Source organism: Biomphalaria glabrata, chromosome 1, assembly GCF_947242115.1.
Source record: "Biomphalaria glabrata chromosome 1, xgBioGlab47.1, whole genome shotgun sequence".
NCBI lineage: Eukaryota > Metazoa > Mollusca > Gastropoda > Planorbidae > Biomphalaria > Biomphalaria glabrata.
In genome coordinates this window covers 6352904-6377630 of record NC_074711.1, presented here as the reverse complement: position 1 = coordinate 6377630, position 24727 = coordinate 6352904, and the positions used below count along the sequence as shown (strand labels likewise).

At 35.4% G+C, this 24727-nt stretch overlaps 3 protein-coding genes across 3 annotated transcripts; 2 read left to right on the top strand and 1 right to left on the bottom strand.

Moving 5' to 3' along the window:
• Positions 1-692: 692 nt before the first annotated feature.
• Positions 693-7434, bottom strand: LOC106061612 (cytochrome P450 3A29-like). Its single transcript, XM_013219796.2, has 2 exons — positions 7263-7434; positions 693-2949 (listed from the first exon to the last, which is right to left on the bottom strand). The coding sequence occupies exons 1-2, from the start codon at positions 7316-7318 to the stop codon at positions 1488-1490; spliced, it is 1518 nt and encodes a 505-aa protein (XP_013075250.2). The 5' UTR covers positions 7319-7434; the 3' UTR covers positions 693-1487.
• Positions 7435-10550: 3116 nt separating this feature from the next.
• Positions 10551-16756, top strand: LOC106061620 (cytochrome P450 3A29-like). The gene is made up of 2 exons (XM_056018778.1): positions 10551-11049; positions 13939-16756. Exons 1-2 carry the CDS (start codon positions 10964-10966, stop codon positions 15407-15409), a joined length of 1557 nt encoding a protein of 518 aa, XP_055874753.1. The 5' UTR covers positions 10551-10963; the 3' UTR covers positions 15410-16756.
• Positions 16757-17610: 854 nt separating this feature from the next.
• On the top strand, positions 17611-24388 carry LOC106061610 (cytochrome P450 3A29-like). Its single transcript, XM_013219795.2, has 2 exons — positions 17611-18199; positions 19667-24388. Exons 1-2 carry the CDS (start codon positions 18135-18137, stop codon positions 21132-21134), a joined length of 1533 nt encoding a protein of 510 aa, XP_013075249.2. The 5' UTR covers positions 17611-18134; the 3' UTR covers positions 21135-24388.
• Positions 24389-24727: the final 339 nt, after the last annotated feature.

Here is a 24727-nt window from a genome sequence, read left to right as displayed (position 1 = left end):
GACAATCGAGACAACCGAGCGACATTACAGCGCGCTTACCGCGTGACCAGGCAGCCAACGTGTGCCAAGGGCACTGCTCTTACAATTAGGATAGATCGATGTATTTGGGAATTACTCTAGAACCCAAGTGGTGTATTGAAGACAGAAACTGAGAATGACAGTTTGAGAGTAGAGAGTAGATAGAAAGTTACTGCTTGCTAGTACTTACAGACAAGGAGAACATTTTCTTTTTTAAATTATAACAACTCTGTATTAAAGTTATTAAAAAGTCTAATACAAATTATTAAAGAGACCAAAGCCCAATACGAAGACGGTGAAAAGTGAACTTTAAACAACCCTCCTTCTTTCCCTCCCCCCCCCCCCTTTTTCAAAGCAGAATTTGGCTTTGTTTGCTTTAGTTAGTAGAAAAATTTGTAGGTCACTGAAGAGGTCTGCGTATACCACGTAAGACACTGCACTTTTCCTAAGACAAGTAGTATTAAACAAGACGAGATAATATTGACCATTGCGTGCCTTGTCAGTGTTAACCGCTGTACCATATGTGTTAACCTCTATGCGTGTTTCTCCCTACATTTGTATTGCGTTTTACAGAGACCATTCATTACAGAAGGCCTCAACACTGACCAGCAACGTCGCAGCCTGTGGGCAGTTTAGACAGGGCTGTACGACGCGGCGACGAGCCATTGGTGTCCACTACCCACAGGTTGCGACGTTACAGGATAGTGTTCGAGCCCTATATAGCGATTGGTCTCGGTTTATCTCAATCTGGGCGATACATAAAGTTATCCTTTGTTTCTTTTTTATTATTTTCGGAAATCGCAAAATCCCAAATGAAAAGAAAGAGACATTAACCAAGTTCTTTAGGAAACGTTTGTTCTGTGCTTGTTTATTAATACTGGTACTTTGCACTGCTTCACTACCAAGTAAACAAGTTTCATTCAAGGGAAATAATTGCGTCAATTACTTAACTATAGTAGAGTGATGAGCAAACTACGGCCCTCGGGCCAACTCCGGCCCGTCGAATTGGATAATTTGGCCGTCCAATGTTTTGTAATATTAATAAGAAGTAGGAGTTTAAATGCCTAAATTCATCTAATAATAAAATCACTCCCTAGAATTTTAGTTCTGTTTGCTTTTAATTGGCAACATTCAGAAACATGAATATGTACATGACATTTTGTAGTTTATCGTGAAATATCTCAAATTAAAACAAAAATTTATGACCGAACACAATTTTTCCTTTAAGTTTTTGGACCACCTTTAAAAAAGTTTGTCCATCAATGCTATGGTCCATGCTGAGCATTCTAAATAATGTTACATTTCAAAAGTTTATAATTAGAAAGTTGTCTTAGCTAGATCAACAACATACAACCAAAAATGTTGATACAAAAATATATCATAATCAAACTGTTTGAATTCAGAAATTTAAATGTTTATTATCATTTATACGCAGTTAACTTTCTTGAAAAAGTTATATAGTATTTGATCTATGAATCTTGTTTCTTCTTTATACGTGGAGTGCAATAGACTTTTATTGGTGTCGATGGCTGTAGCACCATTGTAAAGTCATTCAACAAGAGAACTTCCGGTGTGGCCTTGGTAATGCTGACTCTTTTAAAGATGTGAACCAACGCCAGTTTCATTTCCAATAACCCAAGCAACATTCCGATACACAGCCTCGGCCCGATGCCAAAAGGCATAAATGTCAATGGGTTGTAAGGTCTGTAGGACGGACTCCCTTCGATGAAGCGTTCTGGGTTAAATTCGTTTGGGTTTTTCCAGAATTCGGGATCTCGTTGCAAATTGTACACTGGGATGATCACTGCGGTTTTGGAAGGCAGGTTTAAGTGGAACAGTTTTGTGGGCTTGGAGCATTCTCTTGTCAAGACCGACAGAGGCGGATACATCCTCAAAGTCTCATTGATGGCTGCCTCCGTGTACTTCAAGTTTTGACACAGCTCATAGGTTGGTTCCTGGTCGCCGATGACGTCATCAATTTCGTCTGTGATTTTTTTCATAACATCTTTGCGAGTAGCTAATTCATACAACAAAAACTGCAATGTGCTGGAAGCTGTTTCATAACCAGCGATAAACATCATTATGCCTTGGGCCACAATTTCGTCTGATGTCAGTTTCGACTTGCATCCTTCTGGAGACTCTTCGCTCTCAGCTTCCATTAGGTTCTGCAGTATGTCGTAAATATCGTTCTTGTCGGTTTTTCTTTGGCGCATCAGAAGTTTGATGCTTTTTTCAAAGAACTCCATGTCATCGTTCCGAAACGTCCATATCCGAAGCATCTTCGAAATAGGGGACATCACCACGGGAAAAGCTGAGGCCAGAAATGTTATAATTTTGAAAGACTCTTTGAAAACAAACAGACTTCTTCCGTGGCTACTGAACGGTTCATCTGGGTTGCTAATTGAATCGACATCAATACTGAATCCCGACGACGTTATAACGTCGATGGCGTAAGCCCCCAGCATCCTTTTTGCTTGCCAGGGAACTCCGTCTTCGGCAAACTTCAGCAAGTGTTCCCCCAGTCGCTTGGCGCATCTATTAACTGTCTCGCTCATCCCCTTGATTTTGGCAATGCTGAAAGACGGACTCATGATGGCCCGAACTCTTTTCCAGTCATCTCCTCTGGCGAAGAAGAGCGCGGTGTTGAGTTCTGGATTGAGAAGAATGTTGTTTTCAAAAGCCATGCGATCACGGAAATTGTTGTAGTCTTTAATGAAAACTTGTTTGATCCAGTCCGGTTCCGTGACAACTAATGCAGGCTCTCTGAAATAGTATATGCCATAGACTCGTCCGAAACGGGACTGCCATTTCGCGAATGTCTCTTTTCCTCCACAAGGACCAAAAATTTCATGAATATTTCCAAAGAATATTTTGGGCTCTGGACCTTTGACTTGTAAAGCTTTCCAAAGCTTGTAAGGGTGTTGGCTATATCTGGAGAAGTTAAAAAATACATTTAGATTTATTGATGGTGTGACGGATAAATGTGTGTATAATGTATTTTTTACTTGTATATGTCAGTCTGAGCGAATGACCGGAAGTGTGTTAGTTTTCACAAAGTCAGAGGCCAGTGTGTGATATATGCTATCAAGAGTAGTTAACTTGTGTGTTCATCTTGACCGAGTTATTTAGTGTTTTAAAATTACAACTGAACCCAGGGACACCTAGACTTGGTGAATAACAAATGTTTAAGTTTCTATAGAGCTAGTGCTAGATGGAATAGAAAGCTGTAACAACTAGATCTAGTTAGATTATATATAGTAATTTAATACATGAGTCTGAAATATAACTAAAATTTGTTTTCATTAAAATTTGCTGGCACGGTTTAAGCTCGGCAAAAATAAAGGCTAAATGCTAAGATATTATGATCTGACAAGATGTTATGCAGTGGCGTAGCTAGGGTTGGGGAGGGGCAGAATTTAAAATCCCTCCGCTTGAGGGGTCCCCCAAAAGAGTGTTCGAAAGTGGTGTTTTTTTTACATTAAATATTGAATACTACGCAAAAATGCAGGGGCCCCCAAAGAGTTCAAGCCCCTCAGGCCCCCAAATGATGGTCAATTCCTAGCTACGCCACTGATGATATGGCAAGATTTTAGATTAGGCCTATTGGTGGGGATTCTTCGCACTAGATAACTTGCAATACAGAAAAGTGTTTTGTTGATGATGAAAGCAAGAACAGAAGATGGGGTAGACTGACGAGAGAGAGAGAGAGAGCTGACTATGACTTCTAGAAGATGGACATCACAGAGTCAAATAGTAATGTAAAGAGGATGACTGAAGAGAGGTGGGTGGTGAGTGGCCTATATTCCTAAAAGGCAGAGGTTTTGTCTCATGACAGAATAGAGGGCGCTCACTTTCCGGTGCCCTTACACCAAAATTCATCAACGACTCTTCTATCTTAGAAAGCTAAGAAAATTTAAAAACAATAATTAAACTTTTCTATACAGTAACCATCAACAGTCTAATTAACTTTGCCATCACCTGCTGGTATGGTAATACTTCACTGGCACAAAGACATAGACTAAATAGACACATTTAAAAAGCATCGTATATCACTCAAGTACAGCTACCATCTCTTGAAGAACTTTTTCATAAAAGATGCCTTTCCAAAAAAACGCGATATTTAAAGACAACCTGCACCCATTAAACCACATCAGATCTGAACGAAGTGGTCGTCTCCTTTCCATTATGCCTAAAACACAAAGATTTAAAAACTCCTTTATCCCAGTTTCGGTCAGAAGGTTACAGGGTCATCGGTCGCCATCGAGAAGTCCTCAGAAGTCTGATTCATAAAGCGCTGGTTGTGAGTGTGTATGTGTTTCATGTGTGAATGTTGTTCGTAATTGCATCTATATTGTTAATGTTACAGTAGTTACGTTGAGGTGTTCAATTGTAGTCAAACTGAATTTCCATTGGATTGGACTAATAAAAATGATCTTATCTTATCTTATCTAGGGCATGACATGGCATCAAAGATGAAGAGCATTCTAGTTTTTACGTATTTTGTACTGTTTCTGTTTGTTTTTTTCTAATTTTTTTTTTCACATCATTCAAACATGCTTTGTTAACCATTTCAGAAATCTGACCCGGATTCTTTCAGACTTCTCACAAATCTTAATACTATAAATCATTGATTGACCCACTTTTCTTTATATCCAAAGTTTCTGTCTTATGGTATAGTCCAGAGAGGAGAGGGTATCGCTTGTTTGTCAAAAGGTTTGTACTGAAAGCCAATGGCATGAATGCGAGTCTATTTTGTAACTAGCGTGTTTCAAGGAGTGGCATACCATTAAATGTTTAGTATTTCCTCAGACAGCAATCGGGCGTTTATGTTTAAAATATTACCGAACTTAAAGAACATTACATAGACCAGAGTGTGTAAAGGAAGGGGGGGGTTAGGGGGAGACATACTGTAAAAGTCGGTTAAAATTTAAATGATAAGTATATATTCTTAAGAAAAAAAATATTTGAAAACAAATTTTGTGAATTATGAATGAAAATTCGCTCGGGGTCGACCGTGTGGGGGAGGGGGGGGAAGATCGCCCCTTCCGCCCCCCCCCTCCGATTCGCCTGTGATATAGACTGGCGTAGACTGACCGAAAATGAGGTGGGAGGATTTCTTTTGGGACGATGTCATTTTTTTTTCAAAGCAATTGTTGTTTAAAAACTTCTTTGGGAGTTTAAAAAACAAAAAGGGAGCTTTGTAACGTGAAGACCCTGATGCAAGAACTCGTAAAAGTAGTTTACAAAATTATCGTATTAAACAATGAGCTTGAGATAGGCCTACACCCAAAAATGTTTTGTTGTATCTACTAGTGTCATAAATTTCAAAATGGATTGCGTGCAATTTAAAAAGAATGGTTTGCAATTATAAAAATGGTTTGCAGTTTAAAAAATGGTTTGCAGTTTGAAAAATAGTTTGAAGTTTAAAAAATGGTTTGCAGTTTAAAAGATAGTTTGAAGTTTAAAAAAAATAGTTTGAAGTTTAAAAAATGGTTTGCAGTTTAAAGTATGGTTTGCAGTATGAAAAATGGTTTGCAGTTTAAAAAATAGTTTGCATTTTTAGAAATAGTTTGCAGTTTAAAAAATGGTTTGCATTTTAAAAAATGGTTTGCAGTTTTAAAAATAGTTTGAAGTTTAAAACATGGTTTGCAGTTTCAAAAATAGTTTGCAGTTTCAAAAATAGTTTGAAGTTTAAAAAATGGTTTGCAGTTTAAAAAACGGTTTGCAGTTTTAAAAATAGTTTGAAGTTTAAAACATGGTTTGCAGTTTCAAAAATAGTTTGCAGTTTCAAAAATAGTTTGAAGTTTAAAAAATGGTTTGCAGTTTAAAAAATGGTTTGCAGTTTTAAAAATAGTTTGAAGTTTAAAACATGGTTTGCAGTTTCTAAAATAGTTTGCAGTTTCAAAAATAGTTTGAAGTTTAAAAAATGGTTTGCAGTTTAAAAAATAGTTTGCAGTTTAAAAAATAGTTTGATTTAAAAAATGGTTTGCAGTTTAAAAAATAGTTTGAAGTTTAAAAAATAGTTTGCAGTAAGACAAAAGTAAAAAAAAAATGCCTGTTTATAATAACTAGAATCTAGAGGAGCGCTATACTTATCACAAATTTTATACTAACTTTTTAAAATATGCTACACTAAATTGTGTTGCCCAACCTATTTCGGGCCTTGATGGGGGGGGGGGGGCTTATAAATTTCAGACACCCATGCACGGGCCGTCTCATCGCCAATAAAAAAAAGTGTAACTCAAAGGTGTTGAGACTCTTCAACTTCATTATGCGCTATGAGTATACGTTTCTATGGACCGGATAACACCGCCTCAAGGGGTCGAATACCGCCCGCGGGCCGTAGTTTGTGCGTAACTGTACTGCTCTTCTTTTTTTTTTAATTCACGTGTACGAAGTAAAAAAAAAAAAAGTAAAGTTCCCCTTTCAGACCTTGCGATCTATGGGACAGATGACGTTAGAGTCATCTGTTTCTTTGGCCAACTGTCAACTAGCATTGTGTCATGAGGCCAGCGCAACAAGGCCGCCTTTACTTTCCCCAACTAAAGTCAGGTACCCATTAGAGTTGCGTGGCTTCAGTCCACGTGAACGAAGAAAGATACGCGTATCTTTAAAACAGTTGTAGATGGATTAAACATACAGCTACATAAATAAAATAGATCTCTGGGGCTTGTGTTGATAGTAAATAATAAATAGTATGCAGCTTTGAGGTCTTTGACTTTGTTTACCAGTCTTTCATGCTAATTCAAAGTGATAGTAATAATATAAATAATAATAATCCTTATTATCCGTGAGAAAATGTGTTTTACAATTGGTCATTACAAAAAACAATACATGATTAGAGCAAACACTTGTAGGCCTACAATAGCACACAAAATGTATTCTTGAACATTACATGTGAAATTTACAACAGTTATATATTGTTTAACGATTTCATTGCCAAAAGGAACAAAAGAGTTTTTGTGTCTATTTGTTGTTGTGATTGGAGTTTTATATCTTCTTTGTGATAGTAAATTGTTAAATAAATGAAACTCTAAGGCCCTGTAACCTACTTAGGTATCAACCCTGTGACCTATTTTTTCCCCTAAATGTGCATACATTCTCGGTGCTTCTGTAATCAATAATTCTTACGAATGCTTCTAGTTGTGATAGTGTCGCAGCAGAATATATCTCTACGGAAAAAGTTTACTTCGCATGAGCGTAAATGAATGTAAATTATTTAGACCTATTATTGTACTACTTACATGTAGAGTAGAATAATGCACAGTAGCGCTAGAATCAACCATATCGGGATATCCATTTTGTCCTGCAACTGGAGAATTTAGCAGATCATGTTGACACAATGTGTACGTAAACCTTGCACAGTGAAGGAGGCATTAGTGTGTCAAGTGTAAACACACTGCCTCGTGCGTCTATGTAAAAGTCACTAAATGTTCTATACGCATGATTGACCTTTAATTATGTCTTGTACCAATACAATGTGCGGTGGGTGCCTGTGGTGTAAAATTGTGTAATTATTTGCTCTTTTCTTGCTTGGCCTATTTCAGATTACAATAAATAGAGAGATGTCTGTAATAGTTTTTTAAGTAGATATTTACATTATGTATTTGGGTAAACATGGAAAAAGGGAAATATCTGCAATGCTTGTTAGAAAGATTAGAGATATCTGTAATAGATATTTAGGAGTCATCGTCATCATCTGTCCAGAGCAGTGGCGTAGCATCCATGGTGCGAAGGGGTTCAATGAACCCGGGCCTACGACCTTTTAGCCTGTGACTTATCATCCATGGCAAGTGTGGATTTCATTGCGTTTGGGCTCGTGACCGATTGAGGACCCACATGAGCCGAATGAAACTACTCCATTTGAATGTCTTTTTGGTCAATATACAGACTACTCGATTTATTCGCTACACACTAAATTTGTCTTATTGGGGGGGGGGGTCCATCAACATATTCTTGAACACGGGCCCACCAGTACCTTGCTACGCCACTGGTCCAGAGGCGTAGTGAGCAAAACATGCGCCCGGGGCAAGTTACATTATTGGCGCCCCGACACCCAGTTTCCATGAACATCACATAGAAATATAGGCTTATGAATAAAATAGTAATTAATAATAATACATTACAAATAATCTTAGAATGTATTATCAACTAAAATATCTACAATAATTTTATTTTTTGGCACCTCTCTGCAGGTGGCGCCAGGGGCCTCGTGCCCCCTTGCCCCCTCCTCACCACCCCTCTGTCGCTGTCCCTTGACATTCGTCGTTAAGGTGCTGTGACAGTTCGCGTACCGTAACTAAATCAGACCACTTTTCCCGGTCAACATCTGTTCTTAGCAGGATATCAAGAGAGAGGCCAGTTCATTATTTTACGTAATCCAGCCAGCTTTTCTTCAGACGACCATTTTTCCCGTGCTCCCGCCACTGTACCGCTACCTTGAAGAATGACTTTTGACAGTGAGTCACGTCTTACAATATGACCAAATCAGTTCAGCTTTCACAATCAATTCGGGCGTTCAAACAGGGTATGATCAAGACCAATGGTTACAGAAGACCTGAACACTAACCTACGACGTGACGACGTATCTGTGACGTGACAATGAGCTATTGGTCTAAACTGCCCACAGTTTACGACGTCGAAAGTAAGTATTCAGGTCTTCTGTCTCGGTATAATAGTTTTATATAGGCTGTGAAGAGTTTATTTTGCTAAAGTGAAAATGTAAAGGTATGTGTCCTGTACTTAGTTGAAAGACTGAAGATTGCTCTTAGCAGGAGATGAAATTGATATTGTCCAGTTTGTTTAGCCTGGTCATTTCTTCAACCTACGCCTATTTTTAAAGTCTGTTAAACCATTGGGGCACCACACATGGTATTTTGACCGTCTTTCTCCATTCCTCTCTGTCTTTTGCCATTGATCTCTATCAATGACAGGCCCGTCCATTCTTTTATGTTGTCTTCCCATCGCTTTCTCTGTCTGCCTCTTCTTTTTACTGGTAGCCTACCAGGGGCGGACTGGCTATATGGGCATTCGGGCAAATGCCCGGTGGGCCGGTACCCCATTGGGCCGGTAGGGCCACCAAAATGGCCGCATGAATGCCAGTAAATTTTCAAATTTTTAAATATTCTCTTTAATAGCAATACTTTGAGACTCGTGATTTAAAAAAAAAAAAAAAAAAAAGCACATCTTATACACTTTAGTCTAAAACTAATCTACAGCATTGTCGTAAATACCCTATACATGTATATAGTTCTTCTATACTAGACGATAAACAAGAAACGTACGTAATGCTTTTATTTCTCATAGAGAATGACGTTAGTGTGAGTATATTGTTTTACATAATTCGGATGTTCCTTCAGAGTTGAAGATAGTTTACTTCCTAGTCCAAACCTCCCGCAGGACGACGGGGGATGGGAGCGGGCAGGGTTTGAACCCTCGACCGTCGATAAATCCGAACGACAGTCCAGCGCGCAAACCGCACGACCAGGCAGCATATTCGGATAAATCTATAAAGTAACCAACAACGACGTTGTCCTATAGATGACATGTCTATTCATAAGAATTCTTTTTGGTTTGATGGAATTGTCGCATGATCTCGAGTTGGCCCCGCTACGAATCCTTCATAAATCAAAATTATTATATTGAACATTGTAGCAATGCGTTGATTGGAATCAAAATGCAAAAGAATAGAAAAATATTGAGCAGAGAGTAAGTATATAAGATTAAAAGCAACTTTTGCTGAAATCCTGTGCCAAAAAAGTGTTTTCTCACAAGCACAAGAGATTCGCTAACCTTATGATGACAGCATTTATGAATAAACAGGCTTAACGCCATAAGAAACACTAATACCAAGGCGACAAAGATAGGCCTATAGACTAAAGTCGAAATACATAAGAGTCTTTTTTGCTTAAATATGAAATAATCTTGACAGCATTTCTTTTGCTAAACGTAATGATATTAAATTACCTTCAAACAAGTGAACTTATTATTCTGTTGCGTTTGTAGTCAGCTCTAAGATAAAGGCAGTCAAATTAGTGGGGGTTTTTTTTATTTTTCAAGTGTTTTATGTATAATTGCTACTTTACTTTTAAGTCTTCTATCCTGAAGGGTTTCATAGGCCTACTTAATTAATGCCTGTTAGAGTTAGCGTATTTCATGATTTAAATCTTAAAAGCTTGTGGTGTATCCAGAGTATGGAAAACATATTTTAAGACATTTAAATCTATATTTACTACACATTAAACTTGACATTTAACAAATCCACACCATAAAGTCATATATTATTAAGCCCTATATATGAAAATCGATTGAATGCAAAAGGTTATGCATTTTGTCTACAGCTTTGAACATAAAAGCCAGCTTCGCTTTGTAATTTACGTGTGTGTGTGTGTGTCGTGCATCGATAGATAAATAAGATTACATAGGTTAATAGAATAGGTAGGTAGGTGGATAGATAGATAAGATTAGATAGGTTAATACAATAGGTACGTAGGTGGGTAGATAGATAGATAGATAATAGATAGATAGATAAATAGATAGAATATGACAATATAATGACTATTCCACTATCCACGGTACGGTTCATCTCTGTTCCAAATGACTGGAGTCGACAGTACCGCAACGTTAGAGAACTGCTTAAAAACATAGCTTTACGTAAAACAGGTCATAGCGCAATGTAAATGTCAAGATTCTGCTGATCTGTGTATGCCTATAAATGATCTAGATTCTAGACTAGAATATTGTAGAATCTACACTAGTCTACATCTCTTTCTAGATCTAGTCTAGATAATCCTGTAGATCAGCGTGACGTCGGGTCATTTCGAATTCTACATCTATTATAGTGGTCTGCCATAGACAGTCACATAGTAGACTAGATCCGTAGGCGTAGAGGTTTGATTAGAATAGATCTAGAATCTATAAACAAAACATAAACAATAATTTAAACATGGTAGACACATCGTATGCATTATGTTGTGCTAGCATGCCAGTTTGGTTCATTCTGCTGGTTATTTGTGTAATTTTACTATACATGTAAGTATAATTGTAAGCTGAAAACACTTGAAACAGATATTCTAGATCTATACTAGATCTATATATATATAAATATAGATCTATATCTGAATACTGCAGTTAAGATTCTACTATACTACTAGAAAAAGAATCCATGTCTATTAATATAAGTATATTATAGATACTATAGTTAACTATAATAGATCTAGATTATTCTAGATAGTTTAGATATACTAGACTCTACATTATAAGTTACTCTTGTGACACTTGTCTTTCTTAATCTTTGTTATGTCAAATATTTGTATATGACTGTCTAGTTTATAGCCTATAATTACTATAATCTATAAAATATAGAATGTGTATATAATAAATAATAATTTGGAGGTGCTGTGGCTGAGCGGTAAAGCGCTTTGCTTCTGAACCGAGGACCCGCGTTCGAATCCTGGTGAAGACTGGGATTTTTAACTTTGGGATATTTGGGAGCCTCTAAGTCTACCCAGCTCTAATGGGTACCTAACATTATCTTATCTTATATAATACAGACGTTACTTCAAAAAAGAAGATGATTACGTCCTACGCGTCATGCATTTAGTCATGCATATTAACCATTAGTTGGGGAAAAGTAAAGGTGGTTGGTCGTTATGCTGGCCATATGACACCCTCGTTAACCGTGGGCCACAGAAACGGGTGACCTTTACATCATCTGCCCTCATAGATCGCAAGGTCTGAAAGGGTAACTTTACTTTTTATAATAATAATAAGGCCTTTGTAAGTGTATATAGTAAAAAGAATAAAAACAATTTGCTGAAATGCTACTATGACAACTAAATAAGTTGCACAAACAAGATTATATAATTTGAAGCTTATGATACAGGACATTCATATAACAAAAGTAAAAAAGGATCTTCTTCATCTTCTTCATCATTCTCATTGTTATGTTGGAGTGTTCATATGACTAGACCAATACATGAGATGAACTGCGCAGTGGTTTCCAAATCAGGGAGCTCTCCAAATAGTTTTCTTTCTATTGGGGTGATTTGGGGCCAATGTCTTATACGGGCCTCTTGGTAGAGAGAGCAGTTTTGGAGGACGTGGTAAGCATTTTCTGGTGATACTCCACATGGGCAGATTTCACTGGTTCCAATTTTGAGCTTCCGGAACATGTGTTGTCGCATTCTGTTGTGTCCGGTCCTGAGTCGAAAGATTAGACGTTGGTCTTGTCGGGATAGCTTATAGTAAGCATCATCTTTCTTGTGATTTGGATGGGAGCTCGTCCATTTCTCATTTATTTTATCTACAATTAATTTCTTCATTTCTTCTGGATAGAGTGCAGAGTTTACTTGTGAGTTTGTTCTCCCACTCTTGGCGAGTGTGTCAGCCTTCTCATTTCCTGCTAGTTGTATGTGAGCTGGTATCCATTGAATAACAGTTTTTTTGCTGTTGTTGTTGAGCTTTGTAAGTGCTGTTCTGAGGTTTTTAATATAAGGGGAATTAGAGTCTTGCAAGCTTTGGAGGGTTGTTTTTGCGTCTGTTAGAAAGACAATCTGACTGTGAGGGGAACTTGGGTGATTTGCTAGCATGGTAGCAGCTAGTGCTAGTGCTTTCCTTTCTGCTCTGTGACTGTCAGAGAGCTCTCCAGTTGCAAAGGATTTTTCTAGTTTTCCTCCATCTGGCCATTCGATAAGTATTCCAGCTCCTCCATTTGTGGTGGCTTTATGGGATGAGCCATCCGTGTAAACTCTGATCCACTGATTGCTAGGGTAATTGGTATGTAGAAAACAGTTCACTATTTCCTTGAGCTCTGTTGGTCTGTAATCAGATTTTCTTTTTATGTTTTCAATATGGTCCCTTATAGTAGGAAGAGGGCTTTCGTCCCAGGGTGGAGATTCATTATAGTGTATCGAGGATTCCAGAGTAATTTTTTCAAGTTGGTGTTTCTTTTTTAGGTTTAGAGATTCCTGTATGAAATTGGTCCTTTTGAGACGTTTTTTTGTGCCAGTTTTGTGGATTTTTGTTCTGAGTTTGTGCCTCTCCAAGGTTTCCAATTTAGTGAATTGGGAAAGGATTTTTATTTCTCTTCTTTCATCCAGAGAGATCAGGGCAGCAGTTTCTTCCATAGCTCTTATGGGTGTTGTTTTGATTGCTCCTGTCATTATCCTTAGACCAATATTTTGAACCTTGTATATTTTTCTTAGGTTGGTTTGGGCTGCTGAGCCCCATGCTGTGGCACCATATTCTAGTACAGGTCTTACATAACTGGTATAGGTCTTTTTCAGGATGTTGTGATTAGCTCCCCAATCTGTGCCAGCTAATTTTTTCAAGAGGGATAGTCTCTGGATGCCTTTACTCTGTGTTTTATCTATTTGGTTTTTCCAGGTTAGTCTCGGGTCATAGGTGACTCCAAGATAAGTAGGGCTGTCATTAAAAAAGGGATCAAATTCAAAACAAAAAACCATTGATTCAGATTTAAAGTTCAAAATATTTTTAGCTATCACTAAGAACATAAAACTTAATTGCTATTTTATCTTAGACAAATATTTGAAAATGCATCTTTTGTTTGAAATATTTAAATTGAAACAAAGTAAAATAAAATAGAATAATTTAAAAAATAACAGACAGTTTTATTGGAAGAGAATTTTTCAGTCAAACAGCATTAGTAAAATCACTGCAACATGGAGCTTATAATAATTATAATGATAATCTTTATTATCCATAAGGAAATTAGTCTTACAATTTGTGCATTACACCAAACAAAATATATATTATAATAATAAAAAAGCAAAATATACATTCACACTATAGACTCACTCATAATTTACATGTGAAAAGATTATATCAGAAAGTTGAATTGTATAATGTATATTTAATTATGTTTGATACATTCAGACCTAGATTGTTTTATTTCAACAGATATGGAAACTCTCCTTACAGATTATGGAAGAAATTAGGCATACAAGGGCCAGAAACAGTCACATTTTTTGGCAACATTCATGAAATCTATGGTTCTTCAGGGGGAATCGCTTCTTATGCTAAATGGAATTCTCAGTTTGGTCGTAAATATGGAGTTTATTATTTTCGACAGCCTGCTCTTGTTTTGACAGACCCTGATTGGATAAAAGAAGTTTATGTCAAGGATTTCAACAATTTCAGAGATCGCATGACAGTGGATAGTAATATTCTTTTAAACCATGAAATATTCACTGGTCTTTTCTTTGCTGAAGGAGACGTGTGGAAAAGGATTCGAAGCATCATGAGCCCTTCTTTTAGTATTGCAAAGGTAAAAGCAATGAACAGCACAATAGACAGAAGTGCAATGCGCCTAGGGGATCATATTTTGAGACTCGCAGAAGATGGCAAGCCATTTGAGGCCAAAAGATTGCTCGGGGCCTATGCTATAGATGTTGTTACTGGCGCAGGTTTCAGCATAGATGTGGATTCCGTGAGTAATGTAAATGAACCTTTTACAAAGCATGGACGAAGTTTGTTCACATATACCTGGTTTATAAAAGTTCTTGCTTTTATAGCAGGATGTTTTCCTTCCATATTGGCTCCAATTGCGAAAATCTTTAATATTGGCTTTTTTCGGAGAGAGGATATGGACTTTTATGTCAAAAATATTAAAATAATGATTAATGAACGAAAACAAAATCCAGATGAAGCAAAAAAACGGGACATTTTACAAAACTTAATTGATGCAGAAAGTCAATCTATAACTGATGCTGGCAAGTTAAAATTAACTTCTGATGAGCTCGTGGCACAGGGCATTATGTTGTTCTTAGCTGGTTATGAAACAACTTCAAGCACATTGCAATTTTTACTGTATGAATTAGCAAGTCACAAAGATGTCATGGAAAAAATTTTTGCAGAAATCAATGCTGTCATTGGAGACCAGGAACCCACCTATGAGTTGTGTCTCAATTTAAAATATATGGATGCAACAATTAATGAAACTTTAAGAATGTATCCACCATTGTCGGTTCTTACCCGGCAGTGCAAAAAAACAACAAAACTGTTTGATCTGGAACTTCCTGCTCACACCGCAATAGCGATTCCTGTTTACAATCTACAAAGGGATCCAGAGTTCTGGAGAAACCCTAATAACTTTGACCCTGACCGCTTTATTGAAGGAAGCCCAACTTATGAGCATTACAATCCCTTTACTTATATGCCATTCGGCATAGGTCCGAGACTTTGTATAGGCATGTTGCTTGGAATAATGGAAGTAAAACTTGCATTGATTAGAATTTTTCAGAAGGTAGAAATTACAAAAGCCACTCCAGAAGTTTTGAGCATTAGTGATTTTACCACTATTCTTCAACCATTGGAACCAATCCATATTTTCTGTAAACCCAAAACATGCAAAGCTAAAAAGATTAATTAAAGTATAAATTTGAAATTCTATGCTTAAGTTGTCTATAATTATATTGATATTAATATGTAAGTATATTTCAGAACATAAGAACAACATACATGTTACTATATTGTTCAGTGTCATTGTGATAATAATAAGTAGTGATTTATGATGAGTCTAATTTATGGTAACAAGGATTACTTTTAAAATTTCAAACATTGAGCAAAATATAATTTTTGTAATGTATTTTTCTCTTTTTAAATGTGAATGTTGAATACTCATATCATCCAATGTTATTTTTACATGGAGTTTAGATGTTATCCTTTGTTTTATTATTTTTATACTCATTATACTTTTTTGCTGCTGCTTGTGTGGGTAATCAAATTATTGTCATGGTTGTTTTTTGTGGCTATAAAAATACAAACAATGGTTTTATTGAATTATTTTAGACCAATGTTTTGAGTGCACACAGGGAGGAGGAATAAGAAGATGGTTTGCTGACAACTAAAACCTTTTCTGCCGCAATTTTTGTGAGAAGAGTCTTCAGCAAGATGAACTAAATAATCATTTGCAGAATGTGATTCTAGCCTTTTTTTTTCACCAGAAAAATAAAAAATTCTTCCAAGCACATACCATCATTCTGATGATCTTTATCATGATTAAATAAAGTACAGTACAAGATGATTTTACAACAATCAAACTTATGAACCACACTTTCCTTAAATGTCTCTCACACTACAGTTTTGACTCTGCCTGCTCTGTTCTTTTTTCTTTATTTGACCTCAACTCTTTTTGCTATGATAAACAGTTAGCTATAGACACCAGGAGTAGGCATTTCTGCTGCTCAAAGTTTGGTGCCAGAATGGAGACAGGCATATATCTTTCTTGTTCTTACAGGAAGCCATAATGACATAAGCAAAAGGTTTAGTATTATAGTTATTATGTATTTACACAAAGAAAAAGGTATAAATATTTTATTAGAATGCTTGTGATTGTAAATTGTTTTTGTTAAATTTGTTTTTAAATCTTTTCTAAAAATCACCTTACTTTTTCATTAGCATGATAATAAAAATAGTCTTTGAATAAGAATTAAAAATAAGTCTGCAAGCATACACAATGTCATTCATCTTCAGTAGGTGTTACGACACAAGACTCTTTGAAATAATAATACACTCTCAGATTATTACTCTATAAATACTTTAATATTACAACAAGTTATGTAAATACGAACATTTCATTTCTCTTCCTGTCAATTTCTCCCCGCTTCCCCTTTTCAACATCACTTCCATTCATTACACAAATTCGCACCATTATTCATGCACACCTTGCTGCGCTACGACCGTAACAGTAGGCTTATATATACAAATATATATATATATATATATATATATATGAAAAGTTTTTTTTTGTTTTTTATTTTAAAGATACACCTATTCATATTGAATTAGATAAGTGTATAAATTAATGTAAACAAATAATATTCATGGTGTTTCAATGTTTGTTTTATAAATGGATGATAAAGCTTCCTAATATAATGTTTTTATTATGAGATTTTTAATTTTTTTTTTTTGGGATGGGTAGTGTTTGGGAAAAGTTCAGCCAGGAGGTTTTAAAAAATTATAATAAGGATTAAATTAAGGCATTATAAAATACTTGGTTTGTCTATGTATACAAACATAAAATAAAATAGATTTGTATTTTTGTCAGTCAAAATGAACTTTTTTTTAGCAGAATTATTTTTTCTTCTAAGATTCAAGATACAGTAAGCTACTTTTACATGTAGATTACTTATACATGTAGATTGAAGGTACCAGGGTATTGATAAGAATAAATAATGATATTGATGTACAGCAATGATTAATTTGTCATTTGTATAGGCTACATGTAGTAGGCTTAGTTACACCTTTATATACAGATTGATTGGTTTAATGTAAAAAAAAAAAATTAAAAAGCAACTTGTTATATTATTTTAAAAGTTCTATATGTTTGATTTCTTTCACATTCACTAATGCTTATCTCCATTATGTTTTTACTGTTTTATTTGTATAATACTATAAGTATGATATTATTATTTTTGTTTTCCTTTTGGGAACTTTTAAATGTTCACCTATTGTTCTGTTATCTAAAAATATTGAAAAAATATTTACAAATGTATATTACAAATGAATATAAAAAGTTATTTACAAACATAAATTAATTTTTTTTCTTTTTTTTTTCCATTGCAAGTATATTACAGATGACAATAAAAATAAATAATTAGCAATAAACCTAGTGAGCTATCGGGCAATATAAATTTTATACACATGCAATAATCAACAAGTAAAAAAGTTTTTTTTTAATCAATTTCTTAATGAACTGATGGTGGTTTAGGAATTTTAATGTGACTTTTTCTTCATTGTAGTTATATAGTTTCAATTTCAGTTACCTTTTTTATTTAAAAAATCAAATGCATATTTGATACTCTTTAATGGGAAAAACGTATTTAAAAATTTGCCATGACGAATCGGGTAGATCTAGGTAAAAGCCAGGAATTAGATAATCGCCCACAAAAAAAAAGTAGGCTGTAGACCGTGTAGCAAGGAAAGGCAGGCCTCGAACTTTCGACATACAAGTTCTAGCTAAAAATTAGCATGTTTGGCATTGAGATGGAAAATCGGCACTTGCCTATAAATGTAGCTAAATAATGTTTATATAACGTCAAAAGTAAGAATAGGGCTAAATCTAGATCTAAACGACGACATAAACAAAGCTTATCATGGATCTTGATCTGCAACTATTTCTAGGATGCCTTGTATTTCTATTTTTGGTTTTAGTTTATAAGTACGTAAATCTAGATTCGATACTTGATTTATTATACCGGTACTATTAATATAGATAGCATGCATGTAGAGCTAGATCTAGACTCTAACTATATATTCAATATTCATATTGTCTATTACTATATCACTATATCTCACATATGCGAAATGTTATATTTAAATCTAATATTAAAATAAAATTATTATAATTATACTAGACTAATAGACTAGATCTAGTGTTTATTAATTATAGATGATTAGATCTAAATCTATGACTAGTAACTAGTTAATATTATATTGTAAATAATAGTATACTAGTCCGAGTCGTAACTAATAATTTTACTACTATAACTAATCTATACTAATAAAGTCTAATATTGTCGTAATAATATATAGATCTATATATATTAAATATATAAATATATCTATACCATTCTATACTCTTTTTTTGTGTGTATTTGTCTTTATTCAGAATTTAGACGGTGCCTTAGCTTAGCAGTGCGCGGGGCTCTAAGCGAGTGTTATGTATGTCAGTATGATAATCAGGCCATGAATATTTCAATATTTGTACGATCATCATATTATATATATATAGTTTTATCAAGGGCCCTCCCTTAGGCACGGGTCAGGGACAGTTACCCCACTCACTTGGACTCGCTACCTTCGTAAGGCACCTATATATAGGATGCCTCTAGCTAGCTCTGTTCTGTTTTTAAATTTATATGTTAGGACAAATTCATACAAGTGTTCCTTCTTCCCTGGTGCCATTAGACATTAGAGAATGGAATTGGTTGCCCGAATCAGCCGGGAAACCAACTATTTAGCAGAGTTAAAGTCACTGATTAACATGCATGATTAGATTGACACATTATAATCTTCTTTTTTTAATTAAAAGTCTGTAGCCGGTTATCTATAAGATAAGAAGATGTAATTATTGTTATGAAAACTGTCACCTCCACCAAAAAAGGGATGAAGAAACTCCAACCCTGAAGATGATTTAATTAGGAGCCTTTTTCTACTCTCCCAGTTGACAATACAGATGTAGAGATCAGAGTTTTATTCTTCTGCTCAACTTTTTTTTTTTAACCGAATGTGTACATATTATCCTAGTGGTATTTGTTATTTCATAGCATATTATATGTTAATTAGCAAATTTTTCATTCATAAAACTTGAGAAAGTTATATATAGGTTTTTGATTCAGTTCATGCACAATTACCTTTGAATTTCTTTGTGAACAACTATTCGAAAAAAAATTGAATGGACTGTGTTGCATTTAACGGAATGAATATCCAATTTATTAGTTAAAAGCTCTACATATATATACAAACGAAATTCAATTTAGTTTAATATTCAAGCAGAAAGTCTTTGATGTAACATGCTTTAACTTTACATGATTTGAAACAAATTTTATATAATCTCAAACTTATTTTTTCCCATTTGAGAAATAACTTTTTGATTTTGTTACATATTAAAATATTTTTGTTGCAGGTATGCCAAGCGTCCATTCAAATTGTGGAAGCAATTAGGTGTTAATGGTCCTGAGCCTAGGCTGATATTTGGTAACATCCATGAGATACATAGGCCAGAGGGAGCCAGACTTGCTTATTCTAAATGGCAATCTCAGTATGGTCGCAGATATGGAGTCTACTATTTTAGAAAACCTGCACTGGTAATAACAGATCCAGAATGGATAAAACATATCTTAGTGAAGGATTTTAATAACTTTAGGGATCGCATGGCATATGATGATAATATTCTTTTGAACAAAGAAGCACTTACTGGTCTTTTCTTTGCTAATGGTGATGTTTGGAAACGTATACGAGGCATCATGACTCCATCATTTAGCATCAGCAAGATCAAGTCAATGGCTGCTATTGTGAACAGAAGCGCTGCAAGGCTGGGTGAGCATGTCTTGAAGTTGGCTGAGGAAGGAACACCCTGGGAAGCCAAGCTGTACTGCGGTGCCTTCACATTAGATGTAGTGACTGGAACAGGCTTTAGTATTGATGTCGACTCTGTCAAGAATTTAAATGAACCTTTTACCAGACATGGACGAAGTCTGTTTGTTTTTAAATGGTGGGTGCAACTGCAAGCTATTCTGGTTCTGTCTTGTCCTGAGGTAATGTCTCACATTGTTCGATGGTTTGAGATTACTTTCTTCAAAAGTGATGATATGAAATTTTTCGACCGAAACATCAAACATATGATTAACCAAAGGAAAGAGGATAAAGAAAAAAGAAATGACATTCTTCAAAATTTAATGGAAGCAGAAAGTGATGTAGTTCTTCAGGGAGGGTCTGGCAAATTGACGTCAGAGGAGCTTGTGGCACAGGGCATAATGCTTTTTATTGCTGGCTATGAGACTGCATCAAGCACCTTACAGTTTTTACTGTATGAATTAGCAACTCACAAAGAAGTCATGGAGAAAATCATTGCAGAAATTGATGATGTCATTGGTGATCAAGAACCAACCTATGACTTGTGTCAAAACTTAAATTACACAGAGGCAGCTATCAACGAAACTTTAAGAATGTATCCACCATTATCTGTTATAACTAGAGAATGCAGCAAACCAACTAAGCTTCTGGATTTAGATTTACCAGCTAAAACATCCATAGCTATACCGCTATACAACTTGCAACGTGATCCAGAATTTTGGAAGGACCCTAATGAGTTCAACCCTGATCGCTTTATAGAAGGGACTCCTTCCTATGAAGCTCATAATCCATATACTTTTTTCCCCTTTGGATTGGGACCTAGACTTTGTATTGGCATGAAATTGGGAATGCTAAAAATGAAGCTGGCAGTAGTTCACATTTTGAAAAGAATCACCATTACAAAAGCAACCCCAGAGATTTTGCACATAAATGACTTCAGTTCTATTTTGCAACCTTCTGTGCCCATTTTAATATACTCAGCTCCACGGCAAAGCCATAGAGATAAAAAAGACTTATAGACTTTATTTATGAAGTAAATGTATCTCAAAAACAGAAGGCCTAACTGAGCCTACAATTATTTTTTTTTTTTGGTTATTTGAAGAGAATCTCATTATTGTAAAAAAAAACAGATACCATGGGAATTTTCTTTTTAAATTTTGTATGTGGTTGTTCAGATCTTAATCTATCCTTCACTTTCACTTTTAGACCTTTTCATCCTGAATTCTGTTAAACTGTACACTACCCAGTTTGCATATGTTATAACAAGGGATAGAAATTCCTCAGGAGACCTAGTTCATTGTTTGATCTTGTCATGAACTAACACAGGGGTTCTCAATCTGTGGGTCGCGACCACTTTGGGGGTCGATCGACGATTTGCCAGGGGTCGCCTAAGACCATCGAAAATATGGATTGTTATTGTCTATTCTTCTATTGCTGTGTTGGTGGGGGTCGCTGCAGAGTGAGGGATTGTAAAAAGGGGTCGCCGAGCATAAAAGGTTGAGAACCGCTGAACTAACCTAATTAGCGATTTAGTATTTATTGTGCATGCTTAGGACTTCCTGAAGTATGGGAACATCTATCCATCCCAGTGGCACTACGGCCCATGGAGGGTTATGGCCTGCCTGAGCACATCCCTCCATTCAGATCTCTCCTGAGCCTTTTGTCTTCATGCCCAAACCTGAAGCTATTGTAGATCTGCCTCTATATCATAAATCCATCTTATTCATGGTCTGACTTTACGCTGCCTGCCTTTTGGTTTGTGCAGGTAGACAATATTTGCTCCTATGTTCTGACATTCTTTCAAAGTGGCCTGCCCAACGTAGTCTGTTCTTTTTCATTTCTGTCACTATATGTGTGTCCCTGAAAATGTGTATCACATCCGTCCCTACTAAGTTTTAATATATGTATGCAACTGTTTGTTTCGGTAGAAATGTCTTCGTTGAAACTCATATTTAAAAATCGTTGATTTTGTCCCAAGGATTTTATACCGTTGTATGATGTACGATCTGGGTGACGGATGTTTGTTCACTACTGCCTTCTGCCATGTTTATCCTATATGAACTCTCTTTTTCTCTCCGACAGAATATTCTTTATGAGCATCATAATTTTCCTTACCTGGGCATTATCAGGCACTCATGGTTTATACAGTTTAGGACCAGTTGGAATAATTTCCAAGAGTCTTCTCTTCATCAGCATTTGTGATGGTGAATACGGTAGTCCGCTTATGGGAGTATTTCTGTGTCAATGAGAGCAAGATCTGGCGCGCGATTTTTCCAATTTTCTTATGTTTTTAGCTTGACGATATCAACATGCACCCCACTTACCAGACTATTTGATTGGATGTATCTGAGGCTTGATGTGGTTATTGTAAAACCCCATTCAGTAGCCAATTTTCTGGACTTGTAACTGTTGAATGGCATGTTGTCGTTGACTGTTTCTTCTTGTAGGCTCTTGTCTAGCAAAAATAACTTTCAGTGCGTCCGAATATATATAGTGGTGAAAATGTAAGCTGCAAACACTATAGTTAACATGAGCATCTCTGCCTGTGCACACCTGCACTCAAGTTTGTGTCAGTGATCTGGACGTATAAACAGCTGGTTTGGCTTCTTGCGTTAAACATGCTCCCAATCCTTTAGAAGAAGCGTCCACACTAAATAGTAACTGGTTTTTCAGGGTAAACAATTGCAAAACTTCATTATTTGGAAAGCATTCCACTACCACAATAGGGGCAGACATCTTTCTTTGACCATTCTCCTAACGGACTAGAATATGTTCGGAATGAAACTTGACAGAAAGTTTAGCTTCCCTAACAGTTTCTGAATTTCTTGTTGGCTCTAGTATCTCTGTTATGGCTTTGATTTTAGCTGGATCTGGACCAATACTATCTTCTCAAATTTGTCTCCCGAGGTAATTGGTAATTAACAACAGAGAGCTTATATTTTATCTTGTTGTTGAACTGTATATTGTTCTTTCTAGCTCTCTCCAGAACATTTTCAAAAAGTTATGTTCTTAACTTTTTTTGCTTCAATCAGCATATCATCTGACATGATGTGTACGAATACTTGATAAGCTATTTTTGTACTTCACTCGCTGAAGATATAGGGCTATCAAATGACATTCTCGGGAATTAGCATCTTCCAATGCCTTATGCTGATCACATGACACAATTATTAATCACAAAACCAGTTGAAATTAAATAATGTTTCGTTTGCACTTTAATTAGCATCATTATTTCCAGATGTACATATTTATTTACATTTTCTCTGGACAAATTTTATCTAAATATTTTTTTATTTTACACCTTGAGTTAACTTTTATTCTTTTGACTGATTTATATTGTTATGATCATTATATATTTTTTCTATGCAGCTCAATTTTTGTAACTAGTATAACCAGTGGCGTCACTAGGGGGTGAGGTCCGCACCGGGTGACACCCATTAGGGTGAAACCCAAGTGAAAAAAAAATCACTTTCTGAATAACAAACAATTTAAATTAAAAAAAAAGCGTCTGGGGCGAAATATTTCATCTAAGCATATTTTAATTTTTTTAAGAAATTCTACAAATAGTCCAAAACGTTACATCAAACTTTATATTAAAAGCAAACGTGAAACCTTATTTTCAGCTGTATATTAGCTGCATGTATATAAACACTGCTTTAATTTGTAACAATGTTTTTATCAAATCTATTGAAATAGTAGCTAGAATTGTAATATCATTATAATATACCAACCAAAGTAATATCAAGATGCCAACCAATAGTCACTGTTTAACAAATGATGACATTCTTCGGGCATAAAATGTTATTGAAATCTCACATGTAATTAATGTAAATGCAATTTCAGATGTTGAATGTAATAGAAACTCTAGCCAAGATGAAGGAAACGTTCCAATGAATCAGTTGAATTATATATTCCTCAATATTTTAGGTGATAGTTCAATCTTGTCATGTGGCGATTCCACATGAATTTCTCAGAAATTTATCCAGAGCAAAAGGAAAAGTACGCCAGATGTTAACAAATAGGCTTCTGATGCGTCCTATTGGGAATGATTTAGTCACGGAATTGTATGTTTTCTGTTTACTTTTTCAACTAATTCTATGTAAATAGAATACAAATGAGTAACTTAATTATATAAGTGTTTGAAATAGTCTGAAATTGGAATAGGCGTATCAAGATTAGTCATTAGGATTGGAAAACAGGGGGATCCGTCTAAAAATGGATGTCGTTGCTATGATCGATGTAACGAAGAAAAACAATGGAAGGATAAATTACACAGATTATTGTTGTTGTTTTTTTTATAAAATCAGAATATTTGACATTCCCTGGCCATATTAACAGCAAGGCTTATTGAAAATTTTCATTAGATGATGGAAATGTTGTGTAGATAAAACCCATAACTGAAAGTGTATCTAAAATGTTTTTTAATGCTTTAAAAAACCACGTTAAAGAGTCAGAATTACTCTAAGCACCTTTGTATTTTGTTTGACAGCACACCAGACATAGTGCACACTGATCAGATTCATTAGTTATAAGATTTTAAGGGAGAACAAAGCTGATGAGATCTACTTAAAATGTCTAGAAAGGGCGTTGCCCGGATTAGCTTGAATTTATG

What these genes read in the sequence shown, in the direction of transcription:
- LOC106061610 (XM_013219795.2), top strand. Translation starts at nt 18,135, where the DNA reads ATGGATCTTGATCTGCAACTATTTCTAGGATGCCTTGTATTTCTATTT. An exon ending in TTTTTGGTTTTAGTTTATAA is followed by an intron (nt 18,200 to 19,666) that starts GTACGTAAATCT and finishes TTTTTGTTGCAG; the next exon opens with GTATGCCAAGCGTCCATTCA.
- LOC106061612 (XM_013219796.2), bottom strand. Translation starts at nt 7,318, where the DNA reads ATGGATATCCCGATATGGTTGATTCTAGCGCTACTGTGCATTATTCTA. An exon ending in TGCATTATTCTACTCTACAT is followed by an intron (nt 2,950 to 7,262) that starts GTAAGTAGTACA and finishes TAACTTCTCCAG; the next exon opens with ATATAGCCAACACCCTTACA.
- LOC106061620 (XM_056018778.1), top strand. Translation starts at nt 10,964, where the DNA reads ATGGTAGACACATCGTATGCATTATGTTGTGCTAGCATGCCAGTTTGG. An exon ending in TGTGTAATTTTACTATACAT is followed by an intron (nt 11,050 to 13,938) that starts GTAAGTATAATT and finishes TTATTTCAACAG; the next exon opens with ATATGGAAACTCTCCTTACA.